This window comes from Grammomys surdaster, unplaced genomic scaffold (genome assembly GCF_004785775.1).
Source record: "Grammomys surdaster isolate TR1022 unplaced genomic scaffold, NIH_TR_1.0 192, whole genome shotgun sequence".
Lineage (NCBI taxonomy): Eukaryota > Metazoa > Chordata > Mammalia > Rodentia > Muridae > Grammomys > Grammomys surdaster.
The window spans coordinates 2,512,859-2,536,144 of record NW_021604637.1 but is presented as its reverse complement, the minus strand read 5'-3'; the positions used below and the strand labels follow the sequence as shown (position 1 = coordinate 2,536,144).

The window sequence follows — 23,286 nt, the reverse complement described above, 5'->3', positions numbered from 1 at the left end:
ACACATAACCATGTGCATGGAAGTCAGGAGTCAGTTAACTTTCACCACTTAGTTTCCTGGGGAACAGGACTCAAGTTCAGGTGTGGTAGCAAACGCCTTTACCCACTGAGTCATTTTACTGACCCCATGGGTTCAAATTCTTGTCTCTCCATATTCAGACCTTGAATTTTATTTAACGCAAAGAACCTAAGTCCTGAAACTATAGGCATGTCTTTCTCCTCCCTGATAAAGCCAAACTGTGGATTCCATGCAGACTGGAACAGTTACACAATGAACAACAATAAGAGAAAGCCACTTACATAGACTAGTCTTTATTGAAAGACTTACTTCAACTGTGGTTTACAGCTTTGGCTTTAGTTGGCCTCTCACTGGCAGCAAACAAAGATCAGACGGACTGGCACCGAGGAAAATGCTAGTAGAAAGGATTCAAGCACAGACGATGGCAGGCAAACACACCAAGATAAAGCTCAAGAAACTATGAGAGACATCTCCTTGCATGCCAAAGAGTCCCTCTGCTGTTCTTGATGAACACAGGAAAGAAAAGGCAACAGTTCTTAGGCTTAAAGTGGACAGAGGGCATGAACTCAAATCTGCATTGTAAGACAGTTGGACCTGTGCGAGCTGATTGTCCCATTTCTTAAAATGGTGCATTTCATTTGCACACGTCCTCTCTATCTTAAAACTAGTTGCTGTGAAATGACTGTGACTGACCAAAAAACATTTTTTCTCATCCAAATTAAGACAAAAGATATGTCAGTCACATACTTACTATGGCAATGTAACTAGTCTGGATAATTTTATTAACTCATATAAAACAGAAAAGACTACAGCTAGAGTTAGCCATTAGTTATCTCAATAAGCCACTTAAGTTACTAGCAGAGGAAAAAAAGGGAAACTGAAATTTTAATTTAATAAGCTTTTATCAATTTATCAACTTAAAAAGTCTTTAGGTTGTTCGAGTTTCACAAAGTTTAATGGAAATCTTAATTCAAGGGCAGAATATAGCTTCCTGTTTTCTTCTTATAAAATATAAAATAACTTTTCCAAAAACATTCCCCAAAGGTATGACCAAAAAACCCCCATGGGTATATTTAGCCATTGACGGGTGTAACACAGGGTTAGTTGTGGTTTAAAAACAAAAAACAAAAAAACCTAAGGTACATAAAGATTTTGGCTCAAAAAAGAACTTCAGACCCTGTACATTTTTATGCTGAATACATTTGGCTGTATTTCTAAGTGAAGGAGGGAATAAACTCCAGAATCTTTGTGGTCACCAATATATATATACATACATATATGTATGTATATATATAAACAAACCACATTACCTTAATCTTTAGACTTCAACAGCTTAGTGTGGATGCCAGGTGCGTCTTACCCATCTTACCTCAAAAAGGTTAGGTTAGGGTTTTTTGCTCTTGTGCATACACAGGCCAACAGGTTTAACACACTATTAAAATATTTGCACCCCCAGCTGTCACAATTGAAACACATAGGATTTTATCTATTTCACATTCTCATTTTATAGAACTATGAGGCAGACTGTATCCACATAGACTGAAAGATACTGCGAGAGCATGTCCGGAACTCCCACATCTTCCCAAAGATTCAATTAAACTGCACACATACAACTCAGGCCTATTCAGATCTGTCACCCACACACTCCCAAGGGGGAAAAAAAACAAATTAGAAATAAAAGTCACAACTTTGTGTAAGACTCAGATTGGTTATCAGATTATAAACTGGTACATTAAGTTGTCTAAGATATTTTAGCAATCTTGTTTAAAAAATTCTTGGGGAAAATATACTAATTTTTAAAAACATCCCAAGATTTTTTAAAAAAAAATTTGTGCTATACAACTTATAGGAACTCTGAAATCATTTCACTGGGTTTTGATCAAGGTATTTATGTACCAAAACAAAAGCAAAACAAAAGGAAACAAAGAGGGAAGGAAAAAAAAGCCCAAATCTAACTTCCACTTACAATTTAGAATATACTAATGCATCAAAGGTTTGTATGAAATTAAGGCTTCTTCTGTGTAGTCATTTGTGTCGTTCTCATTTTACATGGCCAACTGTGAAGACGTGAAGACGTCAGTATTAACACTGCTACTGAGCACTGCACTCGCAGCGAGCATGTTGTCCCCTCGAGTAATGACATTGCTGCTACTTCTATGTTGAAGCATGCTTTGGAAACACTGTAGTTCTCAATATTTACAACGTTTGTCATTTAAACTCCATGTAAAAGACATGTATGACCATCTGACTTTAATATAAACATCATACTTGGAATTTTCCCTCAAAATGAAATGTAATATACATTTTTGATAACCAACACTTTTAAAGTTTTAAAAATATGTCTTAATATGGACCACCAACAATCATTCAAGAAACTCCGATGATGCTGGTCCTTATTCAGGCTGTAAGCTTTCAGTCTGGCTTCATTTTCTTTAACATAAGAGAATAACGTGTTTCTTCCACAGCGATTCCCACATCATGTACTTCTTCTGAAATCACTTTTTCCTGCTGACTTCTATGTGGTCCACCTCAGGGATGGGAGGGGAGTATCATAATTCAGGACGAACTGATGTGATTCTCAGTTTTTCACGATACTCCCTTTTTTGCTCTTTTAAAAACACAGTGAGTTAAAATACTGAACAGCAAGATAAAAACGGAATAGTGTCTAAGGATCAAAGTGTATTACCCATTTCTCCTATTATATCAAAATTTATAGTCAGAATTGTCTTTATTGACTTTATTTTAGTTTTTTGTACACAAAGAAAAATCATGTTCATATCCATCATGAACAAAAACTTAAAAAGGCAGAACTAGAAGACATGTGTCCTTCACCAAGCAAAGCTGTGCTAAAGGGTCCAAACATTTCAATTTTTAAAATAAATATTTCCATTTTCCGATGTTTCCTTTTCATGTCTTCAGTGTCACAGGAGATTGGAGCCTGTGGTGATTTATAATTGTGTTTAGAGTCCCAGCTCACTGTGTTGGGAAACTTGCCATTCCATACCCAGCTTGGTTTGGAGGAGGTATTACAGGGGGAGGAGCTTGTCCTTGAGGAGGCTGAGCACCAAATCCACCCATCCAAGCAGCAGAAGGTGATTGACTTGGAAGAAAGGGGGAAAACATTTTCAGCAAACACGAGAAAAAGATAATCTATACAGCTATATAAAATCAGGCAGAGTCTAATCACAGAACACAAAGATAAAACCACAAATCTACAACAAACAGAACACATGCAGAACACAAACACTACCATTAAGTCTTAAAGCTGCTTTTCATGTTTTTATTTCACTGCTGTGCTTGAGGATCAGGCCCAGGGCCTTCTTTATATGATACAATGCCCAACAACCCAGCATGTTTTGTTAAGATAATCACAACTTACCTTCAGTCTGCAAACTACCTGAAAGCTGATTTTTTTTTTTTTTAAATAATAAGGGCTGGGCATGGTGGCACACACCTTTAATCCCAGCACTTGGGAGGCAGAAGCAGGTGGATCTTTGAGTTTGAAGCCAAACTGGTCTATATAATTACAGGCTAACCAGGGCTTACACTGAGACCATCTCAAAAAGTTAACATCCAGGACAGCCAGGGCTACACACAGAGACCCTATCTCAAAAATAAAAATAGAATAGTAACAACAACAACAACAGAGCCAGGTATAAGACCTCCTATCTGTAATCCCTGTACCTGGAAGGTTGGGACAGGACTGCAGCTATGAGTCTAAGTCTGAGGTCAGCCTGGGCTACCAAGTGAGAACTAGGCCATTCTGGGCTACAGTGAAGACACTGTCTTACAAAGTAAAAATAAATGACTTAGTAGGCAAGTACTCGTGTTACAGTCGAGTTTTGTAGTATTCTCAATAACACTGTGAAAATAAAGGTCTAGCTCAGCCTAGAAGAGAAAGCGAAGCCACAAATCCACTCTATCACCATCACAGAACGAAAACTGCTCTGTCATATAACTTGCGAAGATGTCCTATAAAGGCAAAATATTAAAACATCATGCTTTGCTGGGCAGTGGTGGCGCAAGCCTTTGATCCCAGTACTTGGGAGGCAGACGCAGGTAGATTTCTGAGTTCAAGGCCAGCCTGGTCTACAGAGTGAGTTCCAGGACAGCCAGGGCTACACAGAGAAACCCTGTCTCGGAAAAAAAAGAAAAGATAAAAAAGAAACCATCATGTTTCTAAGCATATTCTAGACAAAGATCTTTTATACAGACAAAATTAAATTAAAATGCCACTGTAGGTAAGTCAAATTCTACCAACTGCTTATAGAGAGGTCACATTGCATTCCCCATCTCTGTAATTAAAAGCATTACAAACCATATTTCCTGAGATTTGTTACTGTACCATCTATAACCCAAATGCCTTAATGTACCATCATTTCAACAGACTCTCCCCTAGGAGAGCACAGATTTCTCTTTTGCCAGAAGCTCATCTGTTTCTATAATGGAAAAACCAAAACAACTCACTCTACTCCAAAGCCTTGCTGGTTCCACGGCTGCCCATACACTCCGTAGGGCGGCACTTGCCACCCGTTTGCCATATACTGTCCGTACTGCTGGGGATTGCCATACACTTGGCTCCACTGGCCCCACTGACTGTAGTCAACCTAGGAAAAAGCAAATGACTGTTTTAGGGAAAAAGAACAAAACACCGTATATGAAGAAAGAGTGGGAGACAAGGAAGAGAAAAACTAAGTAAGCACCCTTATGTGAATAGGACTCTGTTATTTATCATTGTCTAAGTTTATTGGGGTGGTGACACCTGTAAAAAGAAAGTATTAAGATTCAGTTAATACCGCAAAACAATTTTGAAATAGCATTTTATATAATCAACTGAAAGCAGCTATATGCTTTATTTTACTGTTAATTTTACAATTTCCAAAGCTCCTACGTAGATATGTAAGATGGAAACCTTAAAAGATGCTAAGAAAAATCGAATTACCTGTTGGAAGTTTTTAGTCATATCAGGAGATTCTTTACCCCAATAGCATTTAACCACATGTCCTTCGATTGTAGTACCGTTCACAGAAACAATGGCATGGGCTGCACTTTCATGAGTTGAAAATCTAGGAGGAGAAAACAGTGAGGTTTTGCCCTCAGTCTTTAAGAACATGGGCAAACTCATCAACTAGACACCGTTAGTTGTCTGTCATCATCTGTCTCACGTTACATGTGCATGCCATGGGTAAGCTGCCATCTAGTGAGGACCCAATACTGTAAGTAAAAGGAATGCGGAGGATGCATGAGCACTACTTATCTCACAGCTCCAACATTACCTGACAAACGAATAGCCCTTCTCTGGAAAGACTCTTATCTCCATAATTTGTCCAAACGGTGAAAATGTTTGTCTCATAAGTTGATCTATACAAAGAAAAATACATAAAGAAAATATTTAAAGCTCATGCTAACCATGAAATTTATACTAATATAGTGTTGAAATATCAACAGAAGGTGATTAGGAAACCAAGCACTGTACCTGTCAGCCCCGAAGCAATTCCTCCACAGTATACAGTACAGTTTTTTGGACTTGACTGGTTTACTACATCTTCAAATCTTAACTGCTTAGTGTTAGCTATAAGAAGAAAACAAAAGATGAAATCTGGATTGTTATACAGTATTACAAAACTACTTTTTGAGCTAAGGTTATAACTAAGTGGTAGAACATTGGCCTAGCAGTGTGCAAGGTCCTACCCAGAACCACACATATACACAATCTTCTGTTCTTACATATAATTTTTAAATCTTTGTTTTTAGAGACAGGGGTCCTCTATGTAGCCCTGGCTATCCTGGACCTATGTGGACTAGGCTGGACTCTGCCTCCAAGTACTGGGACTAAAGGCATGCTCTACCACTCCTGGCTACATACTGTTAAAATATATCCCAGTGGGAGGGAACAATTTTTTTTTTCTTTTTTCTTTTCTTTTCTTTTTCTTCTTCTTCTTTTTTTTTTTTTTTTTTTGGTTTCTGTAGACCAGGCTGGCCTGGAACTCAGAAATCTGCCTGCCTCTGCCTCCCAAGCACTGGGATTAAAGGCGTGCGCCACCACTATCCGGAATGGGAACAATTTTTTTTCTCAATGTTATGATTTAACACATTGGGGGTGGGGCCTCAAGTATTCCAGGCTAAGCTTGAACTCATTATGATACTGAAGAGGACTCTGAACTTCTGTTTCTGCATCCATTCCCCAGGTGCTAAAATTATAGGCATGAGCAGCCACACCTGGCTTGTATGATGCTAGGAATCAAACCCAGGGGCCTCGTGCATCTTAGGCAAGCACAACAACTTTTGCCAACTCAGCGATAGCCTTAGCTTTAAATACAGATCTTATCTATAAATAAACCAGTCGGTTCTCAACTTATATCTAAAGCTCCTATAATGAAATACAAGGTTAGGTCTTACACTAATTAAATACTAAGAAATTAAGACATAATGCTACATGGTGTGATCACAATCTATACTTGCAATACGTATACAGATGTAACTTACTTTCTTGTGTACTTTTAGGGGCAGGTGGTTTACGTGTGGCCCAATTGGTTCTGATTTGTCGACCTCCCAACCACTGACCCCCCATATGCACAATTGCATTCTCTGCATCCTATGGAGAAAAAACATTTTTAAAAAGAGCAATCAGAAACAAAGGAAAAAACTTTCTAAGACATAGTAAGACAAATGCATGCGTCCAATGCATGCCATCATCCGGGAGTCCACTAATCACCAGTAACAAATGTGTCACCAATAAACAACTTGAACCATAAAAGCTGTTTTTTACTTAATGGGTTTGAAAACACTAATATAACACTTAAGTTCAAGAATTATGTTGCACTGATCAACCAAAAATCATTTTTCTCAAATACACACAAATGTGTCAAAAGAAAAACAGGCATTTCACAAGGTCATTTCATAAAATTAAGTGCCTTAATTTTATGGCTGCTTTGTAATGTATCATTTACAGAAGAAAATGTAAAAAGAGGCTAACATACATAACTGCTGTAACAATACTCACTGTAAAAATAGAGTTTTGGTGAAATTATTAAAATCAACTTCCCTGGTTAAAACTGAACATAATTCTCATAACTGGTTTGTTCTACTAGTTTTGGGCTTTACTTCTACCTCACTGTGCCTTCACCAATGCACAAATGTGTTTTATTAATCTTCCTTCACTGTGCTTTCACCCTAGCCTTTTCTATGTACTTTCAAGTTATTGAAAGAATGAATTATCTTCTATTACTAATATGCTAAAAGAAATTATATAAAAGTTTTATTTCTAAGTTAACATTCTAGCACATTAAATTTCAATCATTAATTTTAATGAAGCAACTAATCCAGAACTGAAGATTTTTAATTGAGTTAATTGAAAGAACGTACCAGTTTGTTATAAAAAGATACAAAGCCATAGCCTTTGGACTTTCCAGTTGCCATATCTTTAACTACCCGGGCATCCCTGTGAAAAGAAGCACAGCTAAATGAGGGAAGTAAAAGTCACCCTCCAAATAAAAACTAAAAGGAACCACACACACTGTATTGTGAGCATTTTAAAAATAAACTCCAGTTAGCCCTAATTAACTACAGCCATTCCTGAACTCTCCCTAATGCTTCTTTACCTGTTAGAAAAAAGCAGTAGGACAAAAACATGTAATAAACATGCAACCTAATCACATAGCCTGTGCTTTCTAACTAGACACTCAGATCTGAAGACTAACAGGAGCAACAATTTCCTTTTCTAAGATTCTATTTGCTAGTGTCCTCTAAGACTTACTGATTCTATAAATTACTGTAACAATGCTAACTACTTTACCATGCAATATCTAAATAGTTAAATGTCTTCTGCCTAGTGATACAAAATATATGAAATATTAAAAAATTGAAAAAGAGGAAAAAATAGGAATTAAAAAGGCATACATGGCCTGTTAACAGATTTCTTTATTTTTCTTGGTCAATTCTCTATCATCATTTTGGAGTTTGGGCAGCTGTAAATTTTGAAAAATTGACATTTTCAGAAATTTAAGAAAGGAGAATAAAAAACTAACAACAACGCTAAGCACACCAGTACGAAAACAACAAATTTACACAGAAATTTTAGTGAGTAAGTTAAAATGATTGGAAATATAGAACTCCACTGAATATAGAATGTTAAAATGTAAATACTAAAATATGTATATATAAATAATGTATAATAAGAATAAATAGAAATGAGAAAAAAAATCTACAACTGAGTTCCAGTGTGCACAGTTCCTTGCAGTTAGCCTTCAAGATCCTGTCCATTCTTATGAGCAATTCTGCAAAATAACCAGAATGCTATTACTTTTAATTGTGACTTGGACTGTAGAAAAACTGCAGGTCTCAGGTATAAATAAAGATCAAAAACAGCAACCTGTATCATTTTACACTAATTTTACAACAATACTACTTACCACATTTACATTAAAAAGCAAAGCAAATATCAAAATAGAAAATTAAGAATTAAATCTTTCTTACAAATAAGTTAAGTCTATAGAACAACAAGTTATAAATTAATAGAAAAGTTGTTCTTAAAACATTTCTGTAGTTATACATTTAATTTAAATCAACAAATATATAACCAATTCATTTTAATCAAAATTATGACATTTTATAGAACTTGTAATCACCTTTAATTTTCCAATATATTTAATCAAATAACAAAACTTGAGCATATACTTTTAAAAATCAACCCATATTTGTCCCCTCACTAGCAAAATCAAATATCACTAAGAAAAGTCAATTTAATCTCATATTTATTATCTAGACATGAAAACATTTTAATATTGCAATGGTATAACATAGTCTCAAAGCTAAGTATTAAAACACATTTATCATTATAGTTAAACAAGGACATTTCCAATTTAACCATAAAATACAAGGATTTGCCTAGATCCCCCCCCGCCACTTAAAAACTCCTTCAATAAAAGTTTAATACACAATAAAGATCACATTTAGTTTTCATTAACCCAATATTCTTAACCATCAATATTTGAAAACATTTGACAAAGAGCTAGAAGTTTTACCATCTAAATATTTGCTTTAAATGTAACAAACAGAATCACTTAAAAATTTTAAACATATTATACACAAGGTTATCTGAAAACAAGACCCCAAACATTGAAATGACATCAACATTTGCAACAACATCTACTCAAAAACAAAACAAACCAAAAGAAGAAAAGTAAAAACAAATGAAAAACACACTAACTAGAGAAAGAAAACCTTGATTCTAATACATGTTAATCATACAGTTTTGCCTATCGCTACTGAGTCTGATACTGATTATGATACTTACGATATTTTACCAAAAGGGGCAAATGCTGATTTGATATCTTCTGTTGTAATTTCTGGACTCAAATCCCCCACAAACACATGGAAGTGATCTGAAATCAATCAAAGCATTTGGTAATCAAATACTTAAGAAGTCAGGCAACACTAAAAGTGGAAAAGAACCTTAGGTAAGCTGGTAACGCTGCCAGGACAATGTCACGCCTCCACAGTAACATGCAGCAGAAGTACTTACTGGAAGTATCTTTTTTCTGGCTACTTGGTGTTGTTGCCCAGTTTACTTTGACCTCCTAAAAACAAAGATTATATTTAATACAATTATTAGGCATGTCATTATGAACTGTTAACACTTACCACTTAATAAATCATCTATCAAGTTGAATTATTTGTGCAAAGGCACTAGGCTGAATAGAGACCACTCAGAAGCCGATTGTCTATTTTTAATCTTGCTAAGGAAAGAATACAGTCTGATTTAACATGCATACATACACATTCACTGGATGTCATCATCCGATTATCTTACCTTTCCCAAAATTTTTCTCCCATTCATAGCAGCTAATGCAGCAGCTGCATCTCTGTGTTCATAAAATTCCACAAAGCAATATGGGTCATTGCTTGTATGCTGCAAAACAGAAAATCCAACAGAAGAGTTGACCCTTCTGCTATCGGGTTGCTGAGAAGAAAATCCAGGAAAAAACATTACTGACAGCTAGGAATGCATAAGGTGAGATCCATAAGTCTATGAAAGCCTAACACTTAAGACTTACGCTGAGCCTCAGAATACTGTTGTATTTGATCAAGGAGAGCCATACAAACAGTAAAGAATCATGGCTGTGAGGATTAAATTAGAATATAGAAGACTGGGGAAGTCTAATAAGCTAGAACCTTTTATGAGTCTCAAACCTCTATCTCGGATGTAGTGAGGACTGCTCATTATCACTGCTCTTTTCTTCCAACATCATCATTATCATATTTATTATGATTAGGGTTTTTTTTCAAAACAGAGAAACCTTACTTCCTGTCCTTGAACTCATTATGTAAACCAGGCTGGCCTCAAATTCAAAGATCCGCCTGCCTCCTGAGAGCTGGGATTAAAGGCAGACTCCACACCCACCCAGCTCCAACATTATTCTAAAAGGCCGATTTCTACTTATGCATTACAATCCTTCATATACTATATTTCAGGCTTATAAGAAAAAAAATTTACAAAAATGTAGCCGGGCATGGTGGCACACACCTTTAATCCTAACACTTGGAGGCAGAGGCAGGGAGATCTGTGACCAGGCCAGCATGGTCTATATAGAGTTTCAGGGCAGCCAAGGCTATAAAGAGAGACCTTGTCTCAAGAAAACAAACAAAATATATAGAAATGAGTCCATTATACCTCTGATCAAAACTAGGGTAGTGAGTACTACAATATATAGTATTTTGTATTGTTAACCAGACTAGATATAATGTAGTCCTTTTCTAAAAGAGGAAATAAAGAATAAAAATAGAAAAATTCTTGTAACTAGTTAATAAAATGAATCCTCCATCTTTCGAACAAGCATGATAGCTAGGCATGATTATACATACATGTAATCTTAGCATTTGGGAAGCAGAGGCAGAAGAATCAGAAGACTAAGTTGAAGGCCAACATGATCTCCATATGCACATACATATATGAAAGACATACCTTTTTAGAAAGCATAATATACTGGAGAATATAAAAACATTTTGAATTTGTCTTTTCAGTGTCAAGCAAATATACTAGTGATCTAGAATATAATTGCTGAAAATGTATATATTCTAGCACATGCTGGGTACAGCTCAGTGACAGAGCAAGTGTCTAGCGTGTGTCAGGGCATGGGTTTGCCACCTAGGATCTTAAAACCAAGTAACTAAATAAATATTAAGTAAACCCAGGTCAGAGCTACAAATTCGTATCACAAAGCACCAAGTTAAAAGAAAACAAAACAAAATGTTCATGAGTTGGAAAATACATAACTAATACGGATGCTAAGAAATCAGCACTACCTAAAAATCGTATTTTTTAAAGAAAGCTGAGACCTATATGGGACCGCAGCTCAATGTACATTTTAATGTCAGGTTAAAACATCCAGCACTATTTAATGTAAAATGTCCTAAGAGTAATACGTGGGCTCTATGCTCTCTCACACAAAATCCTATTGTCATAGCCATAAATAAGACAATAGAAAGAAGCAGAGAAAGGAAATAGGAGAAGACCACAAATAAAAACACTCAAGTTTTCCCCTATGAAAAGAGTGAATATTTACCAGACACATTCACTGACGCCGGCAGACAGACCACAAAAAAATAAAACAATCTGGGCCAATCTTGGAGCACATATTTAATCCCTGCAGGCAGAGGCAAGTGGATCTCAAAGTTCAAGTCTGAAGCCAGCCTAGTCTACATAACAGTTCTAGCCCAGCTTGGGCCATATAGTAAAATCCTGTCGCATTTTAATACAATGATATATAAAACCATCACACAGATTTTAGGAAACTAGTATATTCATGCAGAGTAATACCAATTTCATCTAAGCAGGAACAGGCCAGTTCCTGTATGTTCATATTGATACTTTCATATTCTGTGTGTGCATGTGTTGTGGCTCCCCTTATCTTTGGGCAACGTGTTCTAAGACCTTAACAGATGCCTGAAATCTATGACAGCATTAAGTCCTCTTTACACTATTTTTCTTATAATGCCTATTCCATCTTTTGTTTGTTTCTTTCTTTTGAGACAAATACCACATGATTCTGATTGGCCAGAAATGCCGGTCCATTGGAACAACACACTTTAGCCAGATCACGCTAAGTGGAGTTTTAGGTGCAACAGAAAAACTTGGATTAATTTTTTTTTCATTTTTTTACACTTTCAAAGATTCACTCCTACTGCTAATAATCAAACTCAGCTTGTAATTTTCTTTACTTACTAACTGCAGAATTTTCACCTTTTCATCTAAAGGGAACACTTTTTGACTTATCTTTGGGATTTCAAATTGTCAGCATTAATTCACACTGGAGCCATCATTAAGTACAAGTTATTGGAGCATGAGCACTACATAGATGCTTCAGTCATCTGACGACAGTTACTAAGTGACTCATAGGTGGGTAGCATGCACAATCTGAATATGTTGAACACAAATCCTTTTTGTCTCATTCTAGACACTAAGAGATTTCATTACACCATTCAAATCTGTAATTCAAAGCTTTTCAATTGGGATGGGCATGGTGGCACCTGCCTTAAATCCCAATATTCAGGAGACAGAAACAAGTGGATCTATGCTAGTTTAAGGTCAGTTCGATTCACACAGTAAGCTCCAGAACAGCCAGGGACCCTGTCTCAAAAACAAAAAACAAACTTATAAATTCTTTTCTTGTGAAATCTTCCATTTTCACTTATATCTTGAACTGAAGCTGACCTCAAGTATGGGAAAACTATTGTATTTAAATATTCACATCGCATTGTGTTTGGTCTGTGTTTAAACTCAACTGTCAGATGTTAAATATTTTAATGTTTGTCTTAAAATTAAAGATTATATGTATATACACATTGCATACCATTATATAGTGAAAACTAGAGTCTATGATAATAGCTAATATAAGAAAGAAAAAAAAAATCAAAGCAGGTGGATGTGGTTGCCCAGGCCTATAGCCCCTCCACTCAGGAGTATCGCCACTTGTTCAAGAACAACACGGTGAGTTTCACTGCTACATAGCAAGACCTGTCTCAACAATACAGACCAAATAAAAAGAAATCATAAAACAAAAAACAAGATTGTTTGGTTTGTTTTTCTTTTTTTTTGTTTTGTTTTTTGTTTTTTTGTTTTTTGAGACAGGGTTTCTCTGTGTAGCCCTGGCTGTCCTGGAACTCACTCTGTAAACCAGGCTGGCCTTGAACTCAGAAATCCTCCTGCCTCTGCCTCCCAAGTGCTGGGATCAAAGGCGTGCGCCACCACTGCCCAGCTGCTCAGGATTCTTTACATAACAAAATCAAATTTCTAAAAGGAAACTGTCTAGATGTTAGATATTCCTTCCTGGAGTCTATGTCCTTTAGAAACTTCCTACCTAGACCACTGCCAAGTAACACTCTACCAATCAGTTGAGTCCTTACCTTAATTAGTCTGGTCACCATTACTGACTGGATGACACAAATGTCAAAACAGATATATGAGAGATTTTAAAACTATCTACAGGTTCAAATCTAGGAATTAGAATACATGATTAAGTTGTAAAGAGTTCTTCTCACTCCTCAAATGTCTGTATACACACAGAGATTTTTAAAAATATCAGATGAATCAAGACTATTCTAGTGACTTTTTCTTTTCTCCATCATCTGTATTCCTGAAGTCATTCAGAGCCACTGCCATCAAGCTGACCCAGACACTGAAACTGCATGCTAACTCACCAGTGACCTCTCTGTCACCTCATCTTTCTTCTGTTCTTCCACACAAGTCACAACAACTGACCACCATCTTCCCTGCTGTAAATGGTCTCTTATACTGGTGTTCTACTTCCTCACTGGAGGTTGTTTCAGAAGGTCTGCCTGTCACTCCACCTTAACTCTGTCTGAGACTCTTGAATGCTGATTTGTTCCAAGCTCTAGGCCTCAGACCTCAGGCCCTCCACTTTCCTCTACCTTTTTCTAGGTGATCTTACCTAGTCTCATGGATTTAAAAAAAAAAAAAAAAATTTACTGTATCCTTCAGCACCATTCTCTGCAATTCCAAACTCACTTATCCAACTTCCTACATAAAACCTCCATTTGTATAGCCAAAGTGTATCTTAAATTTAACACTGACAAAACAAAATTCTTGATTGCCACCACTCCTCCATCCATCCTGTGCCTTTCTCAGTCATTCTCATTTTAGCAAGAAGTATGCTTACTCCCACCTGATAGCACTGACAAAAATCTTAAGCGTCCCCTGACTCCTATGACATTCTAGTCCTATTGTTCCTACCTCCAAAATAAAAACTCTCAATGTATACACTGTCTTTCTTCACTACTCTAACACCCACCAGTCCATCATCTCTTACACAGACAAACAGAATAAACCCGTCCGGTTTTTCTCCTGCAACCCTCTACAAACTATTTTCCACACTGACAGATCTTTAAACATACAAATTAGACTCATTACAATCTCAACTCTGCCCTGAGATTCTGAATCCTGCCTGTCTTACTAGACCCTTTCTCCACAACCACCCACTAGATTCCAGTCATCCTCTTTATGAAATCAAGGGCTTTGCTGTTTTGCTTTCCCTCTGTTCTAGTCTTTAACACAGATGATACCATCTTGATATCCCTGCCTAGACTAAGACAGGTAAGGTCTTCCCTTCCACACGACCTCGGCCTCACTCTCCACTCGTCATCACAGAACACTTATCCTCTCCATAGTGCTTCTCTCTATCCAACTGGAACTCCCTCTGCCTTTCCCTTGTGTTGACAGTGCCTTCAATAGTCCCATGACAAGTATTTTTATTAATGAAAGAATATAGACTCAAAGTTAGAAATGAAAAGAAGGAAAAATAGACACAACAGAATGTAAGTGTTATCAATTAAGAGATTAAAAGGCCAATGCTCTTCACAGATTTTTTTTTTATAGTTCTCCATTTTAGGCTAAAACACCAGTTCCTTAGAATCCAGTACAGTTCCATGCCCTTCCAAACACTTGTCTCATCACCGACTGGCATTTCTATGTCTAATTCCATTTCAAACTCCAGCTACACATCTACTCAACACAACTAACGGGCGCTCTGCTTTTTCTTTTTCATGGGCTCTCCCCTTATACTGCAGGCTCTATGACACTCTTCTCACAGATCTTCTTCCTCAGACTTCACTGCAGAAGTGTCTGTTATCCTGTGGGTTCCAGTCTGTACTCTGACTGCCAGTAGAAACTCCCGTGACCCACTACCACAGCAGGTATTCTCCTGAAGTCCCTGCAGCACTTTAAGCTAAATGATCCCGAGCTTTCTATTCTATATCCTATGTGAGTGTTAACTTTAGTCTCCTACTTGCCCTAAAATCTTATTGGATCTCTCTTATTCACCAATGGATTCTTAGCACTTACCACAGTGTCTGATATACAGCAGTCAAACAAATTTGATAAACAAGCAGAAAGGAAGAAAAGAGTGACTGATATATGAGTCATTATGTACAACTAGAGTCTTAATGAGAAAAGTAAAATTTTTCTTTGAAAATGAGACAGAATTTTAGATTTTATCTTGGAACTATGAGTTGACCCCAGGGCCTTGCATATCATGAATACTGCTGCTCTACCACTGAGCTCCATCTCTAGAGCAAATCAAATTATTATAATGGTTTAAGTTCCTATCTTCAGGCTTTAGTATTTTCTAAAGATACATAAGATGTCCGCTGCTCCACTGTGCACATAATAACCAAGTGCTGACTTCAAAACATACCAAACCCTGAACTTGAAACGGAGACTGAATTATCAGTATTTGCATTGGAGTATGTGAGATACCATCATCTGCCATCTTTCCCAGACAGACTGTTCACAAGCAGAATCACCTGAAGGTAACTCCATCAGGACTGTGTAATACCAGTGCATAGTCTTTGCCTTCTCACACCAGACTTTATTCCACACCTAGATTACTGGCCAAATCAACGGATTAAGTCAATACCACAAACAGGAATCTCTCCAACAGAATAATCTGAAGCTTAAATTAAAATAGCTTAAATTAAAATGAATTTTAAAATTGTGTTCATCAACTATGTATCATCATCATCATCACCATCCTGTCTAGCCAGGAAGACCTTACCTCTGTTATCATTTTACAGCTTTTACAGGGTCCGATCTGACTGAATAACTGAAGAATAAGGACTTCTGTCACATCTCTGGAGAGGTTACCTACGTATCTGAGAGAAAAGACAAAAAGAAAACATTATCAGCTGTGTTTCTTTAGCTACACCTATAATGTGTTAGTTTAATCTGTTATCTTTTATTTCAAGTCCCTGTCTTTGACAAATTTTTCCAGTTAAGCCTAGCCCTATGATAGCTATATTTTCTATTTCACAATAATTTATACCATACATATGACAAATATTGATTTACTAAACCATCTTGATGAACTAATACTACACAGTAGTTGTTAGTGAGCTTGTCTTAACACTGCCAACCAAAACAATTACAGGAACAAAGAAGAGAGTGGGAGTTCAGTTGTTCTAGCAAAACAGAGGGTAGGTGGGACAGGGAAGCTGGAGTCTGCTCCACTATTGGCTAAAGAAGACTGTTACTGATGGATGGTACATCTTCACTGCTTTGTTTAAGAAAAAGGGAATTGAATAATTTAAACTTCCTCATTAAAAAAGTACCAGGATCAACCAAAGTCAATTTCATGAGGATAACAAATAAAAGTTTAAGAAGAGTTCTTTAGCCGGGCGGTGGTGGTGCCTTTAATCCCAGCACTTGGGAGGCAGAGGCAGGCGGATTTCTGAGTTCGAGAGTTTGAGGCCAGCCTGGTCTATAGAGTGAGTTCCAGGACAGCCAGGGCTACACAGAGAAACCCTGTCTCAAAAAACCAAAAAAAAAAAAAAAAGATTTGTAAAAAAAAGAAGAGTTCTTTAGAAATTCAGAGAAGATTTTAAGATAAACCCCCAAAATACTTTTGACTGAATATTTATAAAAGTTTGAGGTTTTTTTTTCCTCCCAAATCACCAACTGATTAACAATTTAATAAGAAAAAAGAAAAGTCACCACCTTACCTCCAAGAGATGAATACCTTGGTTTATGCCTTACACTATGTGTTTAACTTATCTCAATAAATTGCCAAAAGTCTTTCTGGTTCTCAATAAACACCTTAAATGTACATTTGTCACAAACCACTTCATAAACCAAAATATTACTTGTAAAATGTGACATAGTTTCTTCTGGGAAGTAAAAGGATACCATTTTACTTTTCTAACCACAATACAACATCAGGAAACAGTGTTGAGTCCAAAATTAGGCTTGCAACAGTTGCCATGTTAAATACATAAAAAGTTTTCAAATGAAACATGTTAAAAGAAAAAGGGCAAGAGAAAGCTATGGTTAAGAAAAACCTAAAAAGATTGGTTAAGGAACTGGTGCTAGAAAGGTGGCCCAGACGTTAAGCATGTCTGCTGTTCTTGCAAAGGACAGAGGTCAGTTCCCAGCACCTAGGTCTGGCAGCTCACAATGCTTGCAGCTCCAGTTCCAGGGGATCCAACGCTTTCTTCTGGCCTCCTCCCACACTTTTGTGCTCACATGTATGCACATATAATGCACACAGACACAAGCACACACACATACACACACATGTAAAAATGAAAGAAAAAAAAAAGAAGAAAAAAATGAGCAGCAGCTTCCCAGCTTATTACAAACTTCCCAGCAGTTACCAACAACCTCAGGGTACATGTTCGAGGCTGAAACACAAGTCCTGTGCTACTGAAATAAAAGAACAAGCTAGCAGACAAACTGGTTTAACTCTAGTATGCCATCTTTTCCTTATAATGTAAATGGAGCTGACCCACTGTAGGCCATGCAGTGACTTGTTTTTCTTTCCAGCGGCAGTAAATAGTTAAAGGATCATGAACTAGCTACAAACACCTGCTTGTCCCTTTTCACTCACAGAGACTTTATGAGCCGGTGACTATGGAAAAACTTGCGTTTGTAAGAGACACAGAATAAAGAAAATGAGCAAGGAATCTTGATTTTCTAAACACTATACTCATCTAACCAGTCTAGTCTGCTCATTTCTGGGAGAGGACAAGGGATAACAGTGAATTCTAAACGTGACGCTAACCAGTAACAAAAATAAATGGAACATTGTTTTACTACAGCAAAGTTTTGATGATTTAAACAGGTTTAAGTTTGGATTAATATTTTAAAACATTCATTTAAAAGAAAAAAATGCACGTTACTTTTCACACCTAAGTCACAGTAAACGCTGTTTTTGTTTAAGAATACTTTCATTCTAAATCAACCCATTGCCATGTTTAAGAAGACTTTCATTCTAAGCCAACCCATTGCCAATCAGTGAGGGAACTGCCAGATTCTAGAGGCACACTGATGGATATAATTGATTTCCATATCTGGCACTGTCAAAGATCAAAACTGCTAACATTTAGGTTTAGGATACCATGAAATATTTATAGAAAAGTCCAGTACTGAGTTATCCTATTTTTTTCAAATACTTTCACTAAGATTTAACTGCTACAGCAGCAGACTGTTTGAGAAAAGCATACAACACCTCCCATAACAGAGGACATCGTAATTTGTTAAGATAAAAAGGACACAATTCAGTATATAATTTCACCTACATTAAATTTTAGACTGACTTTTCTACTAAAGGGTCTGTAATTTATGTATATAAAAGAAGCACAATTTATACTTCTAAAAATACTGTAGTATACTGTGCCTTTTGCATTATCAAAAAATGATCCATCCCAGAATAATTCTAACAAAGGTATTTAGGACAAGGTTCAAAATTGATCATAGTAAGCATCACCTTTGGTAGCTTATTGAGTTGATATGTTTCTCTCCAAATAGTATTTTCTATACATCACCTTCTGCTGCAGCTAAGTAGTAGTATATTCTAAAGTTTGAGGTTTTTAAATATGCAGTTTCTACCAGAAGACCATGTACAAAATGGCAGAAGGAGTTGAGTTCTTATAGTAACAGAAAACACTTAGGAAATTCCAAAATGATTTTTAACTCAAGGAAAAACAAGGAAAATGCATACCTTACAGTCTATCTTGTCTTCTAAGAACAAGAACTGTAGAAACTGAAGCATTAATAACTGAAAATGATACCTTTATCCCTAACATTGGGTCTAAGTGTCAACTGGAGACTAGAAAACTTGGCAGTTTCACAGCAGGAAGAAGTTCACATTGCCAATGAACTATTTTCTATGTCCAACTGGGCAGAAATTAAGAACACTGTGCCTTGCAGAAAGCTAATGACAGCTTTTCCACTGAGTGTGCTCTTATTCTAAAAAGTAACCCCACCAAGGCTGAAATTACCAGTACTTTTATACAAAATACAATGGGGTTGCATTTCCATAAAGATAGCTTTTTGATTCTTCTTAACAAGTTCCTATACAAAAGGAGATTTTCAACAATAACCCTCAATAGCCCTCTAAAGAACTGTCCAAGTTGACTACTACATTTTAGGAAGGCAGCAGCCGGGCGGTGGTGGCGCACGCCTTTAATCCCAGCACTTGGGAGGCAGAGGCAGGCAGATTTCTGAGTTCGAGGCCAGCCTGGTCTACAGAGTGAGTTCCAGGACAGCCAGGGCTATACACAGAGAAACCCTGTCTCAAAAAACCAAAAAAAAAGAAAGCAGAAAAGTAGAAGAAAGACACAGTAGTGTAGGGTAACTACTCTGACCAAGGACCTTTAAAGGTTGGACCCACACACACTTTGAAGAAACAAAGATGATTACGTTGAACCAGATTGATTATAGCCAGAATACAGCTAAATCAATGGTGTGGCCAAGTCTATGAGATCTTAGATTGTTTTCTTCTGCTTTGTTCACACATATTCAGGACACACTCTAACTCAATGGCTTATTTCCTCCTTTTTACTGAGTATCAAGGAAGAATAAATAGCCTTAATGGATAGCATTGGTTTTATCCTAGATCCACAATTTCTAGGGTTTTAGTACACCAAACAGATGACTAAACTACAATTGACTGATAATTTAGTGTCGCACTGTGGGTTCAGATACCACAGATAAATCACTGCACTGCAAAGACACAACCCAAGGCTGAAGTGTATCCTACAAGACTGGTCTACTTCAAACACCAGTATCTCATACTGTGATCTCATTGGTTTGTTTCTAAGATCACCAATACATAATAACCCCAAATAAATGTCAAATGAGAATAAGGAACACCAGAAAACAGACTCTTAAGGCAACTATATGACAAACAGGATTTCAGACTCAACATCAAGGCAATTCTATACCACTTTAAATACCATCAAATAAATTAGTAATACTGTAGATAATGAATATTTAAAAACCTACCTAGGCTATAAACACCATATTGTTTTCTGAAGATAACCATATGTCTTAGCTTGTGTGTGTCTGCAGGAAGAAAACCTTACTAGTAACACACAGGCATTTTAAAGTAAACAAGTTAAGATAAGCTTTATTTAGAGAACATTATTTAAAACCATAGTAGTTACTTGAAACACCTAATCCATAGATCACAATGCAAAATACAGGTCCTTCATAAACAAAATCACATCCTATTAAACATTTACTTTGATTTCAAGACTTTATATTAAGTTTACATGTGTGTGTGTGTGTGTGTACGTATGTGTATATGTATTTGTGTGTGTGTATGTATAAACAAACTTCAGGAAGTATGACAATACCTATAATTTAAATCAATCATAACTTTTAAAAACAAGACAACACTAATTTAACCAAAGTACAATTGCAAAATATTTGAGTACCTTTTATATTCCAAGGAGTGAACTAAGTGCAGGAAGGGTTAAGACCTAGGAAGCAGTACAGTCCTTATATTTAAAAACAAAACACTTCAACTTCCCATGGAGAAAAGTGGGAAAGGAAGCTATATAAACACATACTAATATACAGGAACAATAGAGCTTAAGATGTTTATTCACTCATATGTATACATCACAGTTTTAGGTGACCAAACAGACAACTGAAATGTGTTTCAGGAAAAAAAAGACAAGAGATCTGAGATGATAAATGTATGAAATATCAAAATTTAGCTCTGGTCTAGAGGAGATCTGATAGTGGATGCAAAGATGACTACCAGAATAAAAGAAACAGAAAAGGCATACTGTGTAACAGACAAAAACAGGAAACTTCTTCTAAGGAACAAATAGATGCAGTTAATGAGACAGAATTTACCAATTATCCAGTAGCTATTATGATGCAATGATGACAGTTCAGGTATTTTAGATACAATGTAACTGTCATCTTCCTTGACTCTATACTTGCTAGGCCTTAAGTCTAGCTTCTCCAGATGCTTCTATGGCAGTACTCACCGCTAACTATAAAATACCAAGCCTTGGCTTAAACAAATGTTGAAGAAGAAATTTCAAATTTTGTCTCAATTATCTTTTTTCTGGGGAAGGCAGAAATATAAAATCACACACACACACACACACAAAGATTTTTCATTAAGGGGTATGATATGTTTAGGATGTTTTCAGGTTCCCCAAACCAGATGTTAAGAAAAATAAAAATGGAAAGTATAAAAAATGCTCAAAATAAAAATCCGTATCAACACTGAATATACATATGGACCTTCTTTACTGAACACATTTTCTGTGCTACATATGAAGCTCTCAGAAGCTAGTCAGAGGTCCTGAATGTCTATCCACCGCCGTCCATTTCCCAAAAAGTACTTTCCCCATCAGCTAAACAAGCCAAGTGGACTCTGATCATCATATCAATCAATACTAGGCAGAGGGAGGAGAGACAAAGCAGCAGGCTGACTCTGTATTTACTCCAGGCAGGAGTAGTAGGCCTGGAGAGGCTGGGAAAACCCAAGGTGCTCACTTTAAACAATGAATTGGAAATTACTCAGACTAAGGGGGAAAAAAAAAAGAGTGCCACACTATTTGGAAAGGAATACAGACGCTGAGTCATCACTCTGCATCAGGGAAAAGAAGGAAACGCCAATTAAGCGGTTGGAAGATGCGATTCATTCATTAGATTGGGCTTCAGGTGAAACCCGACAGCTATACCGCGAAAAATAGCACTCAAAAGACACGCAATAAATAGCGGAGCAGACATCCTTTTACCGAACTCTGATGGTCCGGACGCACAAACGGATTAGAAAGCGGCATCACTAACTGAGCGAAAGGAGTTTAAACTGGTTGTCAGTTTGGCGCAGTGAGCGCTCAAAGTAAACTTCGTTATCCAAGGGACAGAGGTGGTGCACGGCGGCAAAAGGCAATCACTTTGGCACTTCAAAAGCATCAGGCGCTAGGCGGGTGTTTCTGACAGCGTGGGGCACGTGGGGCAGAAAGAGACAAGGGGTTCCTCTGGTTAAAGAGTGGTAGGCTGGGGAGAAGGACTCGGAGCGACTGAGGGTGAGGACGTGGACTGCTGAGGACGTGGACTGAGGCTGAGTGTTCATGCCAAAGGATGCAGCAGCGGTCCCACCCCCGCCAAGCCCAGCCCCCGTAGGGACCCGCCGCTCCTGGCTCAGCCCGGGGACCCCAAAGCACAGGGAGAACAGGAGCTATCCCGCGCCTGACAGCCTCAGCCGTGCACAAGCCCAGCCAAGCAAGAGGGTACAAAAAAGGGGTCGGGAGGAAAAGGTCGAGACAAGCCCTAGACCCTAGGAAGTGACTGTGTTTGGGGGGAAGGGAGGGTTTCCTTCTCTGGGAAAGGGGACAGATGAAGAATGCACTTCACAGCCGCGCCACCGCAACACCGTCCGCTGCTAGTCCCGGTCTCTGCTCTCCCTCCCTTAGCATCCCGCAGTGCCCGGGCCACTCGGTGCCTGGCACCCCGGGTCTCGGGTACTCACAGAGTCCGGGGCTGTCCGTCGTCTTCCATCATGGTGGGTGCGACGGAGTGATCCCGGGACAAGGGGGAGGGCAGGGCTGGGGAGGGGAGGGGGCGGGAAGGAAGGGGAGGGGGGCTCCGGGCGCCGGCTGGGGACAGATGAAAAGGTACTGAACCCCTCTCTCGGGTTCGCTCCCCCCAGCCCGCTCCGGACACTGCGCTCCAACCAGGAGGAGCAGGAGGAGGAGGAGGATGAACAAAATGGCCGCCACCACCAGCCAGGCAGGAAACGCGGCAGGGCGCAGGCGCGGCCCGCCAGGTCACTGCTCAGGCCAGCTGCGACGGCCTGTCCAGCAAAAGTGGCTGAAAAGACAGAAAGCCCGGCCAAAGAGTACACTCTGTGACTGGACACGACGGAACACGTCGTCGCTGTGGGTCTGCTGGCCGGTCAAAGCCTAACCAGCTCCAAGAGAAACCCAACACAGAGAAAAGCCGCGAAA

The 23,286-nt window shown here is 37.9% G+C and overlaps 1 protein-coding gene across 5 annotated transcripts; it reads right to left on the bottom strand.

The window, feature by feature from the left end:
• Window positions 1-295: 295 nt before the first annotated feature.
• Tial1 (TIA1 cytotoxic granule associated RNA binding protein like 1) lies at window positions 296-23,271 on the bottom strand. Of its 5 annotated transcripts, none has more exons than XM_028769353.1 (12): window positions 22,809-23,263; window positions 16,089-16,185; window positions 9,830-9,979; window positions 9,542-9,596; window positions 9,314-9,401; window positions 7,384-7,459; window positions 6,505-6,613; window positions 5,495-5,590; window positions 5,295-5,379; window positions 4,961-5,084; window positions 4,486-4,625; window positions 296-3,118 (listed from the first exon to the last, which is right to left on the bottom strand). In XM_028769353.1, exons 1-12 carry the CDS (start codon window positions 22,838-22,840, stop codon window positions 2,992-2,994), a joined length of 1,179 nt encoding a protein of 392 aa, XP_028625186.1. In that variant the 5' UTR covers window positions 22,841-23,263; the 3' UTR covers window positions 296-2,991. The 5 variants fall into 5 exon arrangements, with proteins under 5 accessions (XP_028625186.1, XP_028625187.1, XP_028625190.1 ...); XM_028769354.1 differs by having other exon boundaries at window positions 9,830-9,928; window positions 22,809-23,258; XM_028769356.1 differs by lacking the exon at window positions 296-3,118 and adding an exon at window positions 4,722-4,780 and having other exon boundaries at window positions 4,516-4,625; window positions 22,809-23,271.
• Between the last annotated feature and the right edge of the window lie 15 nt (window positions 23,272-23,286).